The 15,913-nt window shown below is 37.6% G+C and overlaps 1 protein-coding gene across 9 annotated transcripts in view; it reads left to right on the forward strand.

Moving 5' to 3' along the window:
- Nucleotides 1–15,913, forward strand: part of WNK2 (WNK lysine deficient protein kinase 2) — a 153,245-nt gene that overhangs the window by 123,287 nt on the left and 14,045 nt on the right. For 7 of the 9 annotated variants that reach the window (XM_060766014.2, XM_060766015.2, XM_060766016.2 and 4 more), the window contains 2 exons: nucleotides 997–1,041; nucleotides 3,708–3,967. In XM_060766014.2, coding sequence (XP_060621997.2) covers nucleotides 997–1,041; nucleotides 3,708–3,967 — 305 coding nt within the window. Of the gene's footprint in view, nucleotides 1–996; nucleotides 1,042–3,707; nucleotides 3,968–15,913 lie in introns of those variants that run through there. The other 2 variants (XM_060766017.2, XM_060766019.2) reach the window with 2 other exon arrangements.

Consider the following 15,913-nt stretch of genomic DNA (forward strand, 5'->3'; position numbering starts at 1 on the left):
TCTTAGACAGCACAAGTAAAATCACTATTTGGTGGAGTTCTATCTAGGTCCAATATTTTGCTCCTTATCAGGCACTAAACACAATATGTTCTTAACATACAGATTCTGCTATTTCTAGCTGCTTGGATGGCTTCATGGTATTATAATAAAATGCTGATTAAAATTGAATAACGCAAAGCAACATATAGTAAACAACTTTGTCCTGTGGGGCTTTAGTGAGATAAAGCATTTAAGGAAGTTTGACATCTTGTGGGAACAATTATCAGATTCAAGCACTCTGACATCATTGACCTTTGTGGTTTTCCAAATTTAGATAACAAAATCCTATCAGTGTTGGATGAAAACTTACTTGTGTTCTATTTGTTGATTTCTTAAGCATTTAAGAAAAATAGGGTAAGGCTATATCTAAATATATTAATATATTGTGGTGTATATCATCAATCAACTTTAGTTGGCAAAAGAAGAGATGAAACTCCACTCATAAGGAGTGATATGAGTAAAGTTGTAAGTCCTACAGAAGTTTATGGACTTGTAAAAAAAGGTGTAATTGAATTTGTCTGCAATCACCCTAGTCTAATTTGTGCCTTAAATTATTTGTAATCAATAATTGCCTTACCAGATGAATAGAGCTTGCCACACAAATAGAATAAAAATAGAAGTACTTTGAATGCAGAGTTGATTTTCTTATTTGTTGAAAGTCAACAATAATATTTACCTGACAGCAATAAAAAATCTTCCTATTTATAAAAAAATGCATCACTCAAAGAAAGACTGAATAACACTTATTTTTATAGTAGCAAACATCTACAGACTTTGAGCTGCCCAATTATTTCTCCTTTTCAACTTGAACTGCTGACTTTCTGTCTGTTCCTTCTTGCATAATGATTACTTTTTCATTGTTTAAAAATGCAGAAGATTTTCCATCAGACTTTTCTTTATTTCCCCCTTTTTAGTCTTGCCTAACTCTGTATGTCTTGTATCATTTTTACCTTGTAGGGTCCACCTTGAAACGACTATGTCTAGGCAAAGATCACAGTAGTAGTAACTATCCCTCTCTCTTTTGTTTTTTGGCTTTTTGATATTTCTTTCTGAGCATGGGCTGCTTTATTTAAATATAATGTAGTGGTTTGTTTAAACAGGAGACACTGCATTAGTAATGGTATTTAAATTAGACTGCATATGAACTAAGAGCAGGTATCTCTTTGGTAGCTTTGCATGCCAGTGCTGCTTTTGGATGCATGCCTGTTGCAAGATCGGTGTATTTTCAGTACGTACATGTGTGTTTATCATACAGTGCTGAGTTGTGAGCTCTCTAATCTTTTAATTAACATTGCTTCTTCACAATGCTGTTTTGTGCCTGGTTGGCTAATACAATGTAACACTTCCTCACACCTATTGAGACACTGAATAGGAGTTCAGGTTTAAGGGGAGGGGGCACTTAACTTTTCACTGATTCGTTGATTTTTCCAACATAGCATAAGAACTCACTTATTTTGGGTGTGCAACAGGTTTGAAAAAGACGGTGTGAGTGAATTCATTAAAAAAGCACTCATAAATGTATACAGTAATTGTGCACATCATTATCTTAAAAAATTCATGGCAATTGAAGTAAGATTTTATTACATTTGCTCATCATAAATAATGTAATTTCACCACAGCTTTGAACTTTTTTGCTTCAAATGTTGATCACTTTGAAATTAACTGTCATTTTTAAAATTTTTTAAAAGATTCCCAAGCCAATTAATGTTGCTCTATAGCAACTCATGTTTTGACATTGATTTTATCACTTTGACTCAAAACATGTTCTGAGTAATTATTTCAACATTGGTAGTCCTAGTTTTCAATATATCCCATATTAAAGATATATGGGCTGCATTCAGATATCATGTTCCTAATCTTTCATATCATGGTCTTCTGTAATTACTACTAGTTGTGCCTCTAGGGGGTTCTTTTTTCTTGTGAACTATTTACTCTCCCTTTAAACTCAGGAGAGTGGAATTAGAAGCTTAGGATTTCAACAAGAGCAGGAACATTTGGAGGAATGAAGATACAATTTTGCTATGATTTCCTTTAGAACAGGTTGGGAGAATATGAAGTCCTGGGCCTTAACTGGTCTTTCTGCTGTTCCAGGCAGACTTCTTGGGTTTCTCAGTTTCCCATGAAATCAATCTTATTGCGCTATCATTGGTTGATTTCCCAGCTTTTTAATTTTCCCCTATACTAAAATAATTCAATGCCTCCCCTACATTTTAGTCACTAGCAGTAATATCTTTAAACAAAGATATGCATTTTTGGTTCCTCCCTTTTGTTGTATCTACCAGGTAAAGGAAAAATGAGAGCCTTGCCCTTCTAACTCAGATCCTGTCCTCCAGTGAAATCTTCTTTCTGTCCCCAAATTTCTAGCATATGAGAGAATGATACATTGAAAATCATTCACACCTAAAACTCTTATATTTATTGTGTTTACTTCAAGTGCTTGTTTATTCTGCATTAGGTAACCTGGCTCATGTATGCAACCAACAAAAGTGTACTAGTATCATATTCAGGCATAATTAATATAAAATTGTTGGATTAGTAATAAAAACATACAAAATACTTTTGAGTTATTTATTATTTATCATATCAGGAGTGAACCAAGGGTACAGTTGTAAGATATTTAAAAAGCAAACAACAAAAAAAAGAAAACACAAAGTGTGAAAACTTGGCATTATATTAAATGTCCTTTGACAAGTAGCTGGCCACTTGGAGTGCCTCTGGTGTTGCTATAAGAAGGCCCTCCATTGTGCATGTGGCAGGGCTCAGGCTGCATTGTAATAGATGGTCTGTGGATTGCTCTTCTCCACACTCAGATGTCATGGACTTCACATTTGAGTTTAATTCTTATCACCAGACAGGTTAAGAGTGTTTTTCTTTGTCCGGGCTAAGTTGACATATTTGGCCATTTTAAAGGACACATTTTCCTGTAAACCTTCATTGGGGGGGGGGGGGTGTTGTTTTTTCATGGATAGCATCTCTAATATGAACAACAAAAAGATCAAATGCTGTATTTGCATTCCTCTGGTCACCTTGCCTACTTCACTTCTTTGATGCCCAAACGTTTTTTTCCTAAATTTTTCAAATTACTGCAATGCTAGAAATGTGGGGATTAAAAGAAAAGTTCATATAGGAGGGGCAGAATTCTTATTTGGGGAATAATCGCTTCATCACCCTCCCCCCAATATTTACATCACTGGCGCTTCCCATAACTGGAATACGGCTCTTGAAAAAATCTCTGAAATTTAATTTCTTATTTTCAGGTAGGTGTGCATAGGATAACAACTTGAACAGTATACCTCCAGAGTCCAAGTGAAAACCAATGTTAAAACTGCAAAAGACAAATAAGCCCTTTGTGACAATCTATATTTGAATTTCAGTTTTTTTCCATATCTGTTTTTATTCCAGTGGGACTGTATAAAAGCAAATGTCCAATTATTATGAGATTTATGATAATATGTGTAAAATTATTTTTTTAATCATCCCTACCAGTAGAATGTCTGTCATATAATAGACTATTTTTGGAGCAAAAACGTTCTTCAGAGAAAGCAGCTAGATGAAAAACAGTCACTTGTGGTTTTGGAAATGCTGTAAAATGAAGTTTGACCAAAAGAGAAAAGTAGAATGATATTTTTACATACACGGCTGATTCTTATCTTTCTGTGATGTCTTAGGATCCTCAACAAACAGTCTTGTAGCATATCCAGACCCTCTACCACAAACGACGCTACAGGTTCAGGTACAAGCCAACAACAGTAACAACAAAAAAGGAACTTTCACGGACGATCTCCACAAATTGGTGGATCAATGGACAAGCAAAACTGTGGGAGCTGTACAAGCAAAACCATCCTTGAACCAACTTAAGCAGAACCAAAAACGGCAAGACATGGAGCCAAAGGCTAACCCCATGCAGACACAGAATGAGACATGTGGAGTAAGTGGGACTCCTTGAAGAGTGTTACATTTTACTTTGTGTCTGAAAGCCATTTCAAAGATGATATTTGGAGGACATAAGCTTAAAAGAACATCTTCCATATAAATACCCATTTCACTTCACTAACTATTAAATAGCTTAAGAATGTTCTGTCTACTTTGACTTGATCTTGGCAATGTATGGTTCCAGATAAACTTTTTACAAACAAAGAATTGTGACAATAGTTGATATAGAGCAATATATTCATTGGTAATCAAATGTTTCTTGTCTTAAACGCATTCTAGCCACATTGCTGAAATTTATTTTATGTATCATTAACTTTCTTGGTATGGTGAAAGCAGTTTATAAGCTGCCATTTTGCAGGTGACTGTGCCAATATGCCACCTTTAAAAGGGTAATATGGCAACTGGCTGTGCAGTCGTGCACATGATTGCTTTGAAGTAAGGCCTGCTGAGTTCAGTGGGACTTACTTCCAGGTAAATATGTATGAAGTTGCCAATTAAATGTTATTTTTAATTACTTAAATAATTACATAATATTTCATATATATTTTTTCAATAGAAAGCTCTATTTAATTATACCTGTCTGGTTGAAAATGAAAGATGGACACTTTTCATCTCCTTATCATGCATCCATCACCACCACCTCCATTTCCAATGCTCCAAATGAAAATCCTGAAGCACCACATGTTTCTGAGTAAAGAAAATGTATGCACCTATGTTAAGTTAATGTACCATGAATTGATCCACTGCTCCACACTCCCATTCTTTTCACACAGTTTATAGACCCAGGTGTCACCCATTTTATTGAAGGTAGAGGATGCTCCATATATAAACTATAAATGGACAACATCTGTATTTAAGACTCTTCAAAGGTGGCTCTTTGTTTATGCTCCCTGCAAAATTAATATAATGAGCCCTCCACATTTGCTGTGGTTAGGGGCACAGGAGCCCCGAGAAGGTAAATATCATGAATATTTTTTTAATTAGAGAGAACATTTCTCTAGAAATTTCTAGGTCTTCCATCATGACTCAATGATCAACTTCTATCGGAAGCTGAACACAGAATCACATTTGAAGACCTAGAGATTTTTAGAGAGGTGTTCTTTGTTTGTAAATCCTACAGCATGACTGAAGGAAGTTGTCCATAGAATCACGCTGGAGGACATCATGATTAGAATATTTTAAATCAGATCCACAAAAGCCAAAACCACAAATGTAGAGGGGCAACTGTACATTAAAGATACTGAACAAGACACTTGTAAATTAGATGTGATACTTGGAAATCAGGACCATAAAATATTTTAAAGGAGTAATATCTGGTTTGTGTCATTTCTAAAACGTAGCATGATTTTATCCAGACTTCCCTGAAAAAGGACTGTGGCTCCCCTCCCCCTTCAGAATCTGAAAGTAGGAAGCTTAAAGTTATGACAGGAAATGCAAGGTTAGAGAAAACACACAGGAGAATTATGATGGAAAAGACAAAGGAAAGTATTTATGTAAAAGGAAGAGTTACCTGCTTTTAACAAAACCAACCTTTTATTAGGAGAAAATCTTGAACATTGGAGCTGGTTCCCTATAAAAATAGTTTTTTAATCAGTGATTTTATTTTCTTAGCAACAATTTTCATAGAATTATGATTTTTTAATGATTAGAACATTTTGCTTAAAGAAAGTGAATAGGGAATCTGCCTTAGCAACAAGATTTTTTTCCTGCAGAATTTCAGGTTTTGTTTTTTTAAAGAGGGCTTTTGGCCTAGCTAGTTGCAAATGTTTAGAAGCGGAATCAAGTGTCTCTCTATAAAAACAAAAACACCAGTTCTGTTATACCTTGGGCTAGCAGAGATAATTGTTGATTGCATGCTAGCATTCCGTTTCCAACATGTCATGTACAGTTTGCATGGCTCAAAGAAATTACATGTGATGAAGTATTCTCATATTGCAGCCCTGAAGCACCAACACGTAATCTGAAAGATTGAATGATACAAGGAGCACAGTCATAATACAAAAGATTCTTACACACGGAAGCCCCTTAGCATTTCAACGTGTTATTTTTTCTCTCTCTCTCCTTCCAGTGAAACAATTAAATGCAGGAAATCGGCTTGCATTTCACTAATCCTCTGGCCAATTGGGCATAACAATTACAAGGGGGAAAACATATCACCCTTGTTCATCTGATCCAGTAAGGATTTTGAAAAGGCTGGTGCTAAGCCTTTGCAAACGCAGTGTGCATACCCTTGCAGCCAGTCCCAAGTGTGAAGAAAAGGGCTGAGAAACGCTGCAAGTAGTTTCTTCTGTCAGATTTTACATTCTTCAGAATATTCATGATGATGCTGCAGGCAAATCTCTACGAACGAGGAGAGCTGCACGCATGCTGATTCAGTAGAAATGTACTATCTGTCCCCCCTTTGCTATAATACCATATACAGAGTATCTTGTGTTATTTTTTATTCAACAAATTGTTTTGTTGCTTTCAGCATCATTTTTTAAGGAAACTTTGTATATATTACATGGGGGGGGGGAAAGCTGGTGACTCTTATTGGATCAGATGCATAAAAGCCTACAAGAATTCATTTGTCCTGTTTTATTTGTTTATCAAAGGCACAATAGGTAGTATTTCTTTCTTTCTTTGATAAAAAGGAACTTACCTCTCTTTGCTTCTGTTGCAGTAAGAACTACAATAAAGTACACCTTTCAGTTTGAAGCATATGGGGCCAGCAGGGATTTCCGTTTTTTTTTAAAAAAATAGTTGTTCATATATAAGGGTGGCCATTTCTGAACAGAAAAGGAGAAACATAGTCTGGCATTTTGTTAGTGATCTATGCAGGTATAACTAAGCATTCACCTGTGCTCAGGTGGGCATGGTGAATGGAGGCCTTCAGCACTTTCATCCACTACAACTCCCCAGCCATTTCCTGCCTGTTTCTTGCCTCCATGGCCATTTCGTAGACAGGAAAAGACAGAGAGAGGATGAGGAGCAGCTGGGCAGCCATCGGCCAAGGCAATTTGTTTTGCAGCCACAGAAAAAAAGTCATTCTCCAGAAACCTATGATGCCTTCTCAGCAGTGAGTGTAGAAATGGAGCTGGAGACTAGGTGCCTTGCTGATCCTTGTCTTCTCCTCCCCAACTTCCTTATGACTACTAAATGGCTATGGGGAGATACTGAGGTAAAACAAACAGCTAGATTAAGTGTTCAGAATGGGGAAAGACATGTAGCTATTCCTGGAAGAAGTTTATGGTCTACTACTGTAGTGAAGGATCATGGCCGTAGATCATCACATGGTTGGCTTTCCCTTTTTTTATCATATAGTTTGTAGTTTGTCATATTGTCAAATGGTACCTTGGAGTATATTGCATCTAGAATGGCATGAAGTGAAGGTTTGCATTTTCTTTTATGCTCTAATAATGTTGTCAGAAAAAGTCGCAAAGGAATGGAAAAGTTTTAAAGAGGAAAAATCTGCAAGATAGGAATAAATGCTGAAGTCAAGGCTTAGTTCATTTCATGATATGTGGTGCATGATAAATTACTAAAAAATTGAAAATAGCAGAAATGTTTACTTCTGTTGGGGGGGGGGTGCTTTGAATATGATTTTCCTGCTTTTTGGCAGGGGGTTGGACTGGATGGACCACGAGGTCTCTTCCAACTCTATGATTCTATGATTCTATACTTGAGCTTGACTTCAAGTAGTTGGGTAAAAAGTAAAAAAATGTTATGTGGCTGTAGGAGGAGGAATAAAGCCTGTACTTGTTTCTAAGAGCGTTATGTCTCTTGCCTTCTGAAAAATTTGACATTTGAATAACAATTCATAACTACCTCTACTCCCTAATTTAAAGAGTGGAATACCATTCTGAGAAAGATGTTCTGGCTGGAAAGAAAGTTATATATTGAAGATGTAATATTGTTATGACATCATTTGAATTTCTATTTTTCAATGAACATAGACCTCATTGTGTGTAGCAATCCGTGGCCCTAAATGTGGTTGTACATCTCACCAATTTAGGAGTAACTACAGTATATACTTCAGATATTTTGAACTTGGAATAGCCATAAGCCCTAATCAACATGGCCAGTAGTTTTAAGGATCTTGAGATGATCCTTTTGGTCTCTCATGTGCCATTTCAATATGATTAATATGATAAAGACAAAGGTGTATATCCAAATGCACACTGCTAACATGTGAACTTTGTTTACAGGGGAGACTATGCAGAAAGTCCCAGGTTCAATACTTAGTCTTCCACTTTAGAATCAGCTAAAAGGTGATAGAAATGGTCTCTGGAAAATTGTCAATCGGAATAGGTAGCAAAATGTTAGGTGGACAAATAGTATGGCCTGATCGATATAAAGAAAATTCCTACTATTATATGTAAAAGTCTTTCTTACTGCATTTGTGTGGCAGTTACTGGATCTAAGATGATGATCAATAGCATCTGGGTACACTAGTGTGATACTCCTAGTTATGTTTAATGAAAAGTAAGTATTGAATCAAATGGAGTGCAATTAAGGTAAGAGGAATGGTTGAGTTTGATACAATTCATACTGACAGTATGTGTGTGGATATGTATGTGGAGAAACTCAGGTTCTTGATGTATAAGGAGTGTTTAATTATTGTACACAGCAAAAAAAACAATAGTAAATTTTATCACCCCGTAGACCATCATCTCCATATGACAAAGACTGACTTGTTGTGTGAAAGTAAATAATATGAGAGATGTGTATAGAATGCAGAGAAAGTAGAAGCATTGTTTTCCTTCAGCTCTTTTATACAAATTTTTTTACAAAGAAACAAAAAAAAGAATACCATACTTAGAAAAAGATGCAGGAAAGACACAAAAGAAATGCCAATTTTGTTAAATAGCAGAGGGGAAAGAAAGAAACTAAATTTAAATGAGAAATTCAGGAGCACATTGCTGAAGACACAAAAATAAAACTAAAATAGATGGAAAACAATATTCTGAGTCTGACTGAAAACCAAAGTGATACTTGAGATCCAGCCATCACCAACTCTGCCATTAGGCATATTGAGGCAACTATCTCAGATAGCAAGTTTATTGTAATGAAAAGGCATCAATTTATTGGTTATTATTATTGTCTTGTACTGCCATAAAAGGAGGTAAGGTACTTGTAGGACCTTCTGTTTCTAAATAACTTGACTGACTTTGATGCACCTTCATTTGAGAGAAATGAGTGGCACCATTTGCTGCTCTGATGAAAGCAGCAGTTCTAGAGCTGAGTTATCTCTGCATTGGGAACATACAAGAGGAAAACATATTGGGAAAAGATTATCCTACATTAGCTGTGGCTGTCCAGGAAAGTCAGGTAGATACATTTATATTCTGCTGCTTCTACAATGAGGTCAAGGCTGAAGCTCCAGTCCAGTATGCAAAGTCACCACTTCAAATTCCCTTCCATATACCTCCTTTGGTATAGATTTCTAGTCTCTCCCTATTCTACAATATGGTTATGCTAGGTAATTTGCCTCTTTTTTCTCTCACATCTTCTTTCATAACTCTTGCCTTTTTTCTACAGTCTCCTTTCTTGCCTTTACTGCTTCTGCCTCATTTTTTTCTTTCTAAGGCCCTCAACTTGGTTTTTGCATATCACCTCTTTATTAGGCTTCCTCCAATCAATTGTATTAGACAATCTGATTTAACTAGTGTATTATTTGGCCACTTCTTAGGTACAATATTTTCTTATTGTGCTTCAGTTTTATATATTTTTAGAAGTTTTAGGCACAGATTCGCATACATGTATACACTTGCACATACATGAACACTCTCCATTACTATTGCATACCTGGGCATAAGTCACAGAAGCTATAAAGTGATTCAGGTTCTTGGTTGATTATAGCAACCTATTTATTCAGTTGATCAGTCTGTTAGTGCTGAAAATTAGTATAATTAGAGAATGTCATTCAGTAGTACTTTCCGCTGTCTGAAGATGTCTGGCAATACAAGAGGGTGATTTTGAACACATGTTCTGTTCCCCCACTCTGCCCTGGAGAATTGGGATAGCATTTAGGACAGCATAAGAAATGGTGTCAGCCAATGCTATTCCACAAACATCTAATGCATTTAGTTCCAGGATAAGCTAATATGGCATTGGCCCTTGGAAGGAAGTTTGTCAGTTTTTACCCCAATGGATAGTTTGAAAAGAAGTGATGTAGGCAGGTACAAAATGAAAATGAATAACTGCAAATCTTCCCATTCTACTAAAGTTACCTTTTCACTAGTAAAATAACATCTAAGCTAATTAGTATGACTTTAGGGAAGTAATTTGCTAGAGCCCTGGTGGGGCAATTGGTTAAACCCTTGTATTGGCAGGACTGAAGACTGACAGGTCACAGGTTCAAATCCGAGGAGAGCACAGATGAGCTCCCTCTGTCAGCTCCAGCTCCCCATGCGAGGACATGAGCGAAACCTCCCACAAAGATGGTAAAACATCAAAACATCTGGGCATCCCCTGGGAAATGTCCTTGCAGACGGCCAATTCTCTCACACCAGAAGTGACTTGCAGTTTCTCAAGTCACTCCTGACATGAAAAAAATGAATTAATTTGCTGTATCCCCCCACCCCCAGTTGTTTTGTGGTCCTGAGGTTAGTCGGAGAAATTTAAAACATGGGGGGGGGGGAGGCGTTTTTTTCTGTTTTGTCCATTTTACACACACACACAAAAAAACCTTTTTGTAAACAGGAAATGATTTTCTGTTTGTTGCTTTAAAAATGTTTCCTTGGGGTCTAAAATGGCCCCAGTGAGATGACAATGCAACAAAAAGCATTCTAGCGTGCATTGGGGAATTTTTTTGCACTGTTTTTATGAAGGGTACCATTTTCCAAAGCCTCCTAGGAGTGCACACAATGTCTTCATCTTTCACAGCTTTCCCCCATCCTGACATAAGGGCCCTGAGACTCAAATATTCAACTGCTCTTCCTTTGGCTTTCCCCTCTTAACTACTTGAGTTCACAAGCAATATAACTGCTTCCTCAGTCTTTGCAAGTCAGTCTCCAAGGAAAGAGCAGAAGATGGTGTTTGGGGGTTATCCTTGACTTTTTGACTGTGATTGTTTTTCTTTTTGAAAGCTTATGGAAACTTTTGTTTTTAGCAATGTTCTCTCCCAAAGCACATGGTCTAAGGGAGTAGGCTTCTGAAGGTGAGCGGCGATGCAGTCTTGTGACATGTACAGTTATATCAGGAGTTATTACAGTTTAAAGCGATAGGAAAATAAATGCAGTCATGGAGGCAAAATGATCTTTTTTTTTTTACCGTGTCATGTTTGTGCAGTGTCTGTTTTCTTGCCAGTAAACCTCCCAAACCTTGCTTGGAGTGAAAACTACTGGCTCTCTTGGAAGAGGAGGTCAGTGTACAGCAGCTACATGTTGGGACTCTTCAACATATCAGAGAACACAAGGATTTCCTGAATGGAACAGAGGAAAAATTGTTCATACAACAAGATAAAATTGTCACTGAAAATGAAGAAGGTCATAATTCTGAGGAAGTACCCTGGAGCACAGTCACTGTCACAAGCAGACCTTGCACTGGTCCAACTAAGCAATCACTTCATGCATCTTCCTGAGGTAATAGTGATGAAAAAGGACAAACAGAAGACCAATGGGAAGAGACACTTCCTGCCAAGGAAGCGAAAAGAAAATTGCAGCAAGAAGAAAAGAAGAAATGCTGATGAAGGGTTTCATAGTTCTGGAGTATAAAGGAAAGTGTGCCAGCTGGACAAGATGAATTTAAAAGAGTGCTGGTTTCCTGGTGCACATATCTAGTATGTCACTGAAAATTGCTAAAGTTAATCGAGAATGCAGGATTTTCATGAGGGTGATCTTCTGTATTTTTGTGCTAGAGTGAATGTTGTTGTTTTTTCAGTGAAGTGGCCAACTAGCTATGGCTCAAAATATACGTCCACAGAAAGGAACACCTCATTTGCATGGGGAAGGATTTTCAGTCAAATCTAGTCATTACCTCTACACTCTACAGCCTTTTGATTTTAGATTGAGGACATCAGGTGACCTATGGCAGAAAAATTCCTAAAGGAATACAAGCACATGCCAAAAGAAAAAGAACATGACCGGACATCATGATTTTTGTTTGACCATGCAATGCTACATTAAGGTCAATGCAACTTGCACTCTGTCAACAAAGATCAGAGCGGTTCACTAAAGAACAGTTCCCATAATACATTTTGTTGATAATTTTTCCAGTGTGCATTTTATAAAATACAATACTAGATAAGCTAAAGACATTTGCAGGAACAATTAGGAACATATTTATGTACAAATCAGGGCATAATTCAAGCAGACACTGGGGGAGGAAAATACATGCGTAAGGAAATATGTGCCTTATAAAAAAGCAGTGTTTTTAATTGCAAAATTTTAATACTGTTTATTTTTAATTATGTTTTAATGTTTGCATTTTTTTTAATTGTGTGCTAATGTTTTTACGTTAAGCTGCACCTGAGTCTCTTTTGGGAGAGAGAAAGTGGGGTATAAATAATAATAATAATAATAATAATAATAATAATAATAACAACAACAACAACAACAATTGCAAACACAATGAAGTAGGAGAACAACAGAATCATTTTCTAGTGCTGATAATAAGACTCATGCTATGGAAGGTTTGTCTCCTAGACAAATGTGAAAAGCAGTCATGACAGCTGTTTGTCTACAGAGGAACTGCCATCAAAGACAATTGGAAGAACCACTCCATATAAGATAATGGCTTGAAGAAAAACCTAACATGGGTCATGTCAGATTCTTCAGCTCTTCATCCATATCTCCACATGGATTACAAGTGAATAATGCACAGCATTAAACTAAACAGATCAACACAAAGGCATGCCAATGTGATACAGTGAACAGTTGAAAGGATACTTTCACACAAAGGAAGCAGTTGGCTTTAAAATGTACTCCAATAAGAGCTCCAAATCAAGAGCCATAAAATGAGCAGAACTTAAAGAAGGATTACCAGCAAATGCAAACCAAGTTAGAGATAGAGGTTAACAAACTGAAGCAGATACAGAACTCGCAATGAGTAGACCCACAAAAACCAGTGCATGGAACCCATCTAGGAACCAGAATTAGAACCTAGAAAGTTAAGCAGGACAACAGAAAGAATTCCATTCAACACAGAAAAAGCATGATATGCAAAATTGTCCTGCTGGCGGGATATTGCCTGATTACCTACTGATAAAGCCTAGAAACAGAAGAAGAAATGAATTCTTTCCATAAATAGATATTGTAGAAATATACAGCAACAGTATAGTGGACATTCAAAATCAAAGAAAATTGACGGGACCACTACATATAGGATGTGGCATGAAGGAAAGCCTGGTGTAGGTCACATCAGAATCTTTAGATCTTCATCCAAGTCTGCAGAAGGATTGCAAGTAAAGAGTACATTAATTTGGAGAACAAAGCAACAGAGGGATATGATACAGAAGAATGTGTGCAGAGGAGCTGGAATGTGTGCAGAGGGGGATGAGCAAAATAGTAAACGGTCTGGAAACCAGGCCGTATGTGAGCATCTTAGGAAAATGGTTGCATTTAATAGAAATAGAAAATTGAGAGATGACTGCTAGCCATGTTTAAATATTTGAAAGGATATAATATTAAAAATGGAGCAAGTTTATTTTCCATTGTTCCAGAGAGAACAGAGAAAAAAATTTCATCTATAGGAAAAGAGATTCCACCTAAATATTAGGAGGAACATCCTGATGTTAAGAACTGTTTGTCTGTGTTGGAGTCCCCTTCTCTGGAGATTTTTAAATGGCAAGAGGCTGAATGGCCATCTGTCTAAAGTGCTTTGATTGTGCCTGCATGTTAGGAGATTGAACTGGATGGCCTTGTGGTCTCTTTCAGCTCTATGATTATATGAAATACAAAATGACAGGGAAAACTAAGCTTTACAAAATGAAATTGGTTGAATAGAAATGCTTCAGAACGTTTGTTTTAGTGATACATAAAGCACTGGTCAAGAAGGTGATGCAGATTCAGCACTTGGATAAAAATACAGCCTTCCAAAAGGACAACATCCAGCAAAGCTTGCATATAGCCCTGTCACCTAGGTTTGTGAATCAACAAGACTCCACAAAACCCTGTGAAAGCATATTCTGGTTCCAGTCCCTTGAATATTACCTGCCTAATGACAGTTTTAAGATTTGTGTGATATTACATAATATGTTGATGTTTCTGTGTAGAGAAAGGAGGCACTCCTTAGATGTTTAAAATAAAACCAGAAGTGGATTCACCACCTCAACTATCAGTGAAGCCACCAGGTATCACTGACCAGAAAGCAGTAGGGAAGATTTTGTGTACTGTATGGTGATATAGCATAGAAATAGTGTGCTGAGCCAACACAATAATGACTGAAATGAAGTAAACCATCTACTAAGAGATTGGGGGAGAAAGACATTCACAGATTGCTGACCAGTAAACAGCATCATTAATTTGTGAAAGGAATATATTTTCTTTTTTGCAGTAATCCTCCATCCATTGCTGTACCATTGAATTCATTGAGAAATAAATCCAAAGAAGAAATAGAAGTGTAGCCTATGGGGTTAGTTTGCCCTTGGGAACTTTTAAAGCAAGTGAAAAGCATTTCCAAAGTGGCTTCAGAGCTAATTAACTTACAGGGTGCAAATGGAGAACATTTGGTACAGAAAAGAGCCACACAAATATAGCAGCCAAGTGGAAGCAGAGCCAGGAGGCAACTTCTCTCTTTAAAAAAAAAAACCCTGAAACTCTGCTGGTGCTGAATTTCTGGACAGAGTCCAATGTCAGGAGAATTTTTGTTCCACCCAGAGCACCTGTGGGAGGGTGGATGCAGATTCACTGGCTAGCCCTAACACCCATTCCCTTGGGCCCTTTCTACCCTAACCATTAATGAGGGCCCTATCTGGAATGCTGGATCATGCCTGTATAGCAGCCAGATAGGTACCCTAGAGCCCCCCCCCCCGCCCCCCATCTCAGAGCTGTTGCCAGTCATGAACTCCACCTACCTTGATCTATGGCACTCTGGCTGACATCAGAAAGATCATCTGTGTGCTAAGGGAGCTGGAAGGGAGAGAGGGGAAAGCCCCAACTCTGTTGCCATGAAGGCTCTCTGGATTATGGTGAGTGAAGGGGGCAACAGGGAACTACAATTCCATCACCAAGTTGCCTGACACTAAGGACTGCAGGATGACAGTCGATAGCTGCTGCCACTTCCTGTTAGGAACCATCCCAGATGCCTTTACTCTCCCTAACTTAGGGAAAAGTCAGAATTTGGGCTCCCCCCTGAGTTAGCTTAACCTAGAGCAAAGCTGCAGAAACACCACCTTGCCACAGAGCTGATCCAACTATTCATCAACCTAAGTGGTCAGTGTAGATGAGCTTCTTGAGTATGCAATGATTGGTTCTGTTCATTTTTGGTGTAAGGCATGGAGGAATACCAAGTTGAATGTTGGATTGCCATGCCAATACTTTCTGGACTCTTTTATTCAGGCACTTGTGCTGACTCTCCTAAGGATGCAGGTGTGTTGGCCATACTGCTAAAAACTATCCAGCTATAATGCCTTGTTAAGAATTGGATCACCCCAGGAGCAGAAGCTAAACCTGCTGCTTGAGTTAAAATCCCTGTTATTAGACAGCCCAGGTATTACTTGACATTTAATGAAATTTTATTTTGTTCATCTGTCCTGAATGGGTGCGCATGTGTGTTTAAGAGTTGTTGGTTTGTGGGTCATTTGGTTGATTGATTCCTGGGTTCAGCTTGGCAACTACAGGAAGCCTATGGCACTGTAGGAGGTTTGACGGTGCTATGAAGAAATATGTATGCTGTTAGGTCCCACTAGTGCCTCACCCTTTGCAACAGGTATGGAAATCATGTGGCCTTTCAGGGTTGAACTGTAGGTACAAGCATTCCTCATAGTGGTGAGATCTGCTGAGACATGCAATCTAATAAC

This window comes from Anolis sagrei, chromosome 2 (assembly GCF_037176765.1).
Source record: "Anolis sagrei isolate rAnoSag1 chromosome 2, rAnoSag1.mat, whole genome shotgun sequence".
Lineage (NCBI taxonomy): Eukaryota > Metazoa > Chordata > Lepidosauria > Squamata > Dactyloidae > Anolis > Anolis sagrei.